A 7,500-nucleotide genomic window follows, 5' to 3' on the forward strand; every position below is an offset into this window, starting at 1 on the left:
ATCACGGCTGAGACCTTGGAGATGACGCCGCCGTGGTCAAGTTGACCATCCATCTTGTCTCCAGTGGTCAGCATGCTTTTAACGTAGAAGCTGGAATGTAATTTAATCTGACTGGCTGGAGATGGACCATAATCGGCCCAGGGTGCATGCCTGACCCTCTTGCTCTTACCAATTTTGGAGCCTTTCCCACAGCTTCCTGCTTGTTTTTCATCATTGTGTTTGCCATCACAAGTATAATTCATTTGAATACACTGAATCAGGAGGTGCTGTTTGAAAACAAGCCATTTGAAAAATGATTGGTGGACCAATGGGCAATGAATATTAATGAGAATGCTTGGCAGTCCTCCATAGCCCTGTAGGAAATTCATCAAGCGATTCCAAGAAGCACACAAAACCTGTTATTTCTCCGCTTTAAGACATTGTCCATAAGGAAATTGAAAACCCAGTCATTAACATCCCATGCACTAATAATTCTGATATGACCGCAGAGTAGCACCTTGAAAGGACATCACATCAAAGGCAATTTTCCCAGCAGTTACATTTCAAACAGCATTAGTCCACACTGTGACAGCTCTGGAGTCTGTAGACTCTGCGTCCATTCTCTTAGAAACTTCCACTGACTGACCACGGTATGAGCGCCACCTACCTCAAATAGCCACTGCATACACTACACAGCCACAAGTTCGTCAAGACCAGGTTCCAGGTGTGAAAACAGCACTGAAACCGCTCTGATTCAACTGCACTTTCACTCTGGCTCAAACCTATTTCTTATTACTTACCCTGCCTCTTGTTTTTGACTGTCCCGACAGACCCACAAGGTGTAGTAATTAAATTCTTCCCTCTATGAAAGGCCTGATATGTCATCAGAACACAAACAAAACACAGCAGTGCTTTATTTCCAGGCTGCTAGCAGTGATCTGTAGGCAGCACCGCCAGTCTGCAGTGATATCAGAATAGCACTGCTGGAGTATAGTTACATTTAGGGCATCATGCGCCCCCAGAGACACTGAGCGTCCGATGGGCGGGACAAAGCCCAGCATTTATCCAATGACTCATCTCGTTCCGCTGCACTTCGCTTCTTCGCTATTGAACTCTGTGGACACTCAGCGTCCTCACTGTTTAAAGCACTGTGAAGCTGCGGGAATAATTGAGAGGAAAGCCGCGTCTTTACCAGTGATAAGAAGCTGATTCTGAACAAAAGTTGAGTGCGTTGTAGTGCATATTTATTCAAAGACATGTACACACAACAGTATATATTTGATCACTTATTTTTTTACATTTTAGGGGAAGCTGAGCTTCCCTTGCAGTCTTAGAGCAATCGCCGCTGATACCAGCCCCTACCTCTGCAGAACACACGTAACCCCATGAAGCTCGAGATCGAGAGAATGCAGAGAGTCTAAAGACTAATCACTTTGAAGAATCTAAATTATGAAACATATTCTGGTTTGTTTAACACTTTTTTTGCTTACTACAAAATTCCATATGTGTTCCTGTGATTCGCAAGACATTTATAACCCTCAGTTTGCATTTTCCTTCTGAACATCCTCAGTTTGTCGCTCCAACACTTCGCCCTACCCCTCTTTCCCAACAAGAATTGAGACGCCCTCTCCCTAGGCAAAAGTGAAAGAGGCGAGGGTTTAAATGGGTTTGGGCATAGATTCAGGTATATCTGTGAGGATTTGATGGGATTCAGCCAATGAGAGCAATAGTGAGATCAGGAGAAATGCAAGAGAAATTGAAGCTGTACCTTTCTTCACAGATTGGTCACTGCAGTTCTCGAAGGTGCATGGCCCCCAGGCCCCCCAGGGAGACACCTCACACTCGATGGGGCATGAGATGTGGCACAGCTGGCTGGTACTCGGCACTGACCCCACACACAGCTGACTGTCCACCGGCTGCGAGGCTGAAGGGCAGACACACACACACACATAAAACACTCAATTTTAGAGAACGGTTACAGTCCAGCTGAGTGCACTCTACACAGTATTAGGTCTTGTTTTCCTGCGGAAGATCTGCAACAACCCTTCAAGCTGGGCAACAAACCTGAACTGTTGCTGACCTTCCAAAATACCATATAGTGTGAGGGAGTGTGGACACTCACCTCTGAATGAACCCACAAAAAGGAGGTGGCTGTTTTGCTATGGACAAAGGGCACGTTGCAGAAACAACAACGATAAGTGTCATATTTATCTATAAAAACATCGGGCCACAACAAAAGATATGTAGGTGCAGCGTAGAGATTCAGAGACTCTGAAAGTCATGTAGTGTCCACCTGGCATTGCAAACCCAGTGAGAACTCAGAAGGAATGCATTAAAGCTGGAGAGTCAGCATCTGTTTCTGTACATCAACACATACACGCAGCAGAGTCTTCCATGATAATAAGATTAAAGCTTGCTTTTTAGAGAATGCCTTACAGGAAAAAAGAGACAACAGGCAAAAAGACACTGACAGCAGCAGTGTACAGCGATGTACAGCAAGGGATTTTCTCCTAATTCCCCCTCGCTCCGAAGCCTCGGCTCTCTACTGACATCTGACACAACGCTACTTATAACATTAAGCACGATGCTGAGAGAAACAGCACCACGCCGGCACTTTCTGATTCAGTAGGTAGTTATATAGCACTAAGCTATAGAGGCCCAAAGTGTTTTACATTCTTGGGAACATGCAGCACCCCCTAACCACCCAACAGCTATTACACAGGGTCTCACACACTCACACCTGTGGACTGTGTTATACACTCACTCAGTCATACACACTCACACTCGCCTGCACTTGGTAGAAACAAGCCTTTCCAGTAAACAGTGAGCTAAAAGTCCACCAAATGTACACTGCATAGAGGACCCTAAGGCTTAGAGCAAGAATTGGAATAAAGACTGATTCCATTGAATCATTTTAAATGACTCTTTACAGTAGGAGAAGGCTCAGCCTTAATTGTCAAGAACCTCTCGGCCAATAGCAAAACACCAGAGACCTCTCCGCAGGGGAAAGCTGTGAGCACAGGGCGCTCCTCAGGAACTAACTGCTCTTCCTCCACGTGTTCCTGAAGTGAACAGGGCTCAGGAATCCTAGTGAGAACACAGCGGTGTGAGTGACGACGGAACGAAGACGGAGTTAACACACCACTTCACAGGCTTAACTTGTTTACTTCAATGTTTACGTTGGCAGATGGTCTGGACCCCCGTGCACACGGTGTGTGTTTAGTCGGAACACAGGATCTGCTCGGAATATTCGCACATGCGAAACGTAGACGGGACGTGTGTGACTCCAAACCAAAAAAGGCATGGCAAGATGTTGATAGATAGATAGATAGATAGATAGATAGATAGATAGATAGATAGATAGATAGATAGATAAACAAATATGGCTCTGCCACTGATTATATTCAGACAGTAGGACTGATTGTTAAGGGAGTGTCTACAAATGAGAAACATTTTGCCTATAGAATTTAGACTAAATTTCTAGTAAAAATGGTCAAAAATATTTTTTAAAAACCATCCAGAATTAGCTGGATGGCTCTCGATGCTCAACATTATACAATCGTCTTATACAAATTTTCAATTCCACCTTAAATGTTGTGGGCACAGGAATGTAACTGTGGTGTTAAGGTGGAATGAAAAATCCAACGTCCAATTGAATTTGAAGGCAAATATAGAATGAAAAATCATTTGTTCAGTGCATGTGCACCTTCATTTGAGGATCTGGAGCCCACCAACCCACACAATGTGAAACAAGACCATCCAGTCAGTTCCTTATGGTCTTCCCAAGTCAGAAAACATGGGATAAAAGGTGTCATTCTGATTCTGCTTCTATGTAGAGTGCAGAGACTTTAGAATTGCCCCGCCCCCTCATCGGAGTCTGTCCAATCACAGTGCTGGACACGCGTTTATGTGAGTGCATAAAGATGAGGTAAAACACAGACACAATAAACACAGAGAAATAAGAGCAATAAGTAAAAACAAGAGCTTCTGATCCTCGCTTTTCACTGCTGTGCACTCGGGGTTGGGGTGATCAGCGAGCGGCTCATTATCATTTAAAGGAACAGGCGCCATTTTGAACAGAGCTGTATAGACAGAGGGAGAACGCTGCTGTGGGGTTTGGTACCTGTGGTGTTTTGACCCAAGAAGGTCACAGATGTTTTATTTGTTCTTTTTAAAAAGATATGGCAAAATCCCTGCCAATATGGACAGACCACATGTGAGTTCACGATGGCACTAACAAATCATATAGAACCCACAGCAGGCTCAGCTGCAGAGCTGCTGTCATTTCTGACGTTCTTCAGGCTGTTGACTGGTGCCCAGTGAAGAGCAGAGAGAGTCCACTGAGAATTCATTACATCTTCATTCTCCACTGCCTTCAAAGGCCTTGAAACACACAGAAACTGAACTCTTTATACAGCTGCAGATGTGTAAACAAGGAACAGAGCTTTATGGAAAACACATGGGACGGGGCTGCTGTCAGCGATGCACAGGAAACTGTTTACATTGCGACAGTGAAGTAAGGCGATTGAAAAGGGTGTTTTTAAAGGATCAGTCAGTCATTTTTAACCACACAAAAGTAGCAAAACATATTTAAAATTTTAATTACGTATATAAACTGAAACTCAATTCACCAGACCAGTTTATGCTCCACAGGGTGGGTCCCCTTCAGGGGGTGGCCATGTTTAAAATTACGTTTCAGCACACAATCATGCCTACATCCATCTGATTTATATCATGAATGAGAATCACTAGAGAAAACGACAAAAAATGATTGACCGCACCTTTAACGGGATTTTCTCCGGCTTACCTGTGATCTCAAAGGTGATGGACAGGAGGGGTGGGACGCTAGGCTTCAGGCTGCTCTGTGGCTGGCCGTCTAGACGGAAAACAGACACAACATCTATGGCTCACACACACAACTACTGAGGCACTAATAGGAAGCTCGGGCCTGTGAGCGATACCCTCACTATGGGATGAGTAATAGGGGTCTGGCAGGGTCTTCAATCAAAGGCAGTTCATAAGTGAGGACATTAGCTATGGACCAGGTTATTTTCACATGAAAAGACTGTGGCTGAAGAGGTTTAAAGCCCATATCGGTCAATCTGAGACGTTTAAATTGAAATCCAATATCAGATGACGGAGGTTATTAAAGGATATTAGCTTTAGAAATGGCCTACGGCGCATCACACCACTTACAATAGTAGCAACAACTGCTTTTGCCGATATCAGTGTCATACAGTGTCAGAACCCACACAGGTGAGAGATTAGTGGGCAGAAGATTCCAGTGTATCTGGATCCCCAGGACCAACAGGAAAAAGGGTGGTGGGCGGGGTTAAGGAACAGCAGTTTCTTCTCCCTCAACATCCACTGCTGGAGTGCCCTTGAGCAAGGCACGTAAACTTCAACTGCTCCCCGGGCGCTGGTGTGACTGTCCACCACTCTGTGTTTGTAGGTTCACTGCCCCTAGTGCACTAATGTGTGTCTGTGTGTGTGTTCTTTAAATGGTGCAGTGTTTAAAATTTAGTGGCCTCTAGTGGTGAGGTTGCAGATTGCAACCAGCTGGATACCCCTCCCTCACCCCTCACTTTCCCAGCTACAGCTTCAATGTAAAAAAACCAAAGATACTCTCTAGAATCCAGTGCTGCACTGATGTTCGGTGATTAGTTCTGGATTTCAAACGCCACACCAACTCATCCCAGATCCTATCACTCCACAGAACGCGGTTCCACTGTTCCACAACGCAGTGCTGGTGAGCTTTACAGATTAAATCAAGGCTGATATATTGATTATCAGGAACGTGATGATAGAGAGAGATATTCAGCGTCTGGTGTCGTGTGGCACTCGCGGCTGTTCTCCACTCAGTTACGTCACCCTCGCCTCCACATAAGGTTGCAGCAGAGTTTCCACATCACAGCACAAACTCCCAGAATCCCCCTCTTCCCTCCCGCCTGTTCAGATTACCCTGATAAAGAGAGAGGAGCTCTGTACCATGGAGATAAGGACATGACCCCCTCTGCCACACACACACACACACACACACACACACTTCCCCATCCCCTAACCATACACCACCAGCTGCAGCCCTTTAACAACAATCTCTGCTGCAGCATTTTCGTTCAGAGTTACATCTTTAAGAAGTGTCAGCTTTAACGCTACAACATTTGAGAGTCCTGATGGGACAGAGAGACAGAGAGAGAGAGCGAGAGAGAGAGAGAGGAATGAATGAATGAATTACAGTGAGTGAGAGAGAGAGAGAGAGAGAAATAGTAAGAGAGGAAAAAAGAAAGAGAGAGAGAGACAGTGTGGGAGAGATGAATGAGAGACAAAGAATAATGGAGAGAGGGGAGAGAAAAAAACAGAAAAAGAGAGGAAACAGAAGAATGAGGATAGGATGAAAGAAAGAAGAATAAATAAATGAGAACAATAGAGAGAAAGTGAGGAGAGAGGGAAAGAGAGAGGGAGAGAGAGAAAGCAAGAAGAAAGAATGAGATGAGTGAAAAATGGTGCACATAGGATAAGAGAGAAAAGAAAGGAGGGAAGGGGGATGAGGAACAGACCGGTAAGAAAGAGAATGACATAGAATGTGGGTGTGGGATAGAGGGATAGAGAGGGAGGAGAGAAGGGAAAATAAGTAGATGCTGTATGACTGTAGGGGGCGCCCAGGAGCAAAAATACCAAATCCTATCTAGTGTTCCTTTAAATTATATGTAGTTAAGTCCCCTCAAACAGAGGTGGTTTCTGACACTGTACAACACTCATATCTTAGGCATTCGACTAATGGATATTGGAACTGGACTTTTTTGGATCCCCTCAACGTTGCAGCCAATCAGATTATCACACCTGTCACACGTTACCTGTCTTGTCCTGGTTGTTGCTGAGGTACGACAGCAGCTCAGCATTGGCCTGGACGCAGTACACCTCCCTGGTCTGCAGGCCGCCCCCACACAAGCCCGTCTGGTTGCCACGGCGCCGGTCCTGCTGGCTTAGCAGTGCGTCCACGCGGCACTCCCCCCACTCGGTGGTCCTCCAGGTGTAGCTGCGTAGATCACAGGGACAACAACAATGATATTTAAATGTTTCCACCTCAACTGAAACGTACTCAGAGAAATGAACACATGAGGAAGCATTAGAACGCTCAAATACAAGTGAACAGATTAAAGATTCATGCATTCATCCCTTGTAACCCCTTCATCCTGGTCAGGGTCAGCCTCTCTAGACTGTCCCATTCCATACCATGCATTTCTATGAGGATTACACAGGTCAAGCATATCATTACTACCAATTCATTCTTTCTATACTCATCAACTGACTGTATACATGCACTTTTTAGTTCTACGGTAATAGACTGTAGTCTGTTGCTCTGCCCCCTGTTCATCAATGGTCAGGACCCCCACAGGGCCACCATAGAGCAGGTATTATATGGGTAGTGTATATTTTTGGTTGCTGGACTAGGCTACTCTCAGTCTAGCAGTGATACTGAGGGATTGAAAAACTCCAGCAACAACTGCTGTGTCTGATCCA

The 7,500-nt window shown here is 45.1% G+C and overlaps 1 protein-coding gene across 1 annotated transcript in view; it reads right to left on the reverse strand.

Annotated features, from left to right (window-relative positions):
• Window positions 1–7,500, reverse strand: part of thsd7ab (thrombospondin, type I, domain containing 7Ab) — a 144,626-nt gene that overhangs the window by 66,690 nt on the left and 70,436 nt on the right. The window contains exons 4-6 of the mRNA XM_066676647.1: window positions 6,834–7,015; window positions 4,787–4,855; window positions 1,748–1,903 (exon numbers count right to left, since the gene is read on the reverse strand). Coding sequence (XP_066532744.1) covers window positions 1,748–1,903; window positions 4,787–4,855; window positions 6,834–7,015 — 407 coding nt within the window. The remainder of the gene's footprint in view (window positions 1–1,747; window positions 1,904–4,786; window positions 4,856–6,833; window positions 7,016–7,500) is intronic.

The sequence above is a fragment of the Hoplias malabaricus genome, chromosome 1, assembly GCF_029633855.1.
Source record: "Hoplias malabaricus isolate fHopMal1 chromosome 1, fHopMal1.hap1, whole genome shotgun sequence".
NCBI lineage: Eukaryota > Metazoa > Chordata > Actinopteri > Characiformes > Erythrinidae > Hoplias > Hoplias malabaricus.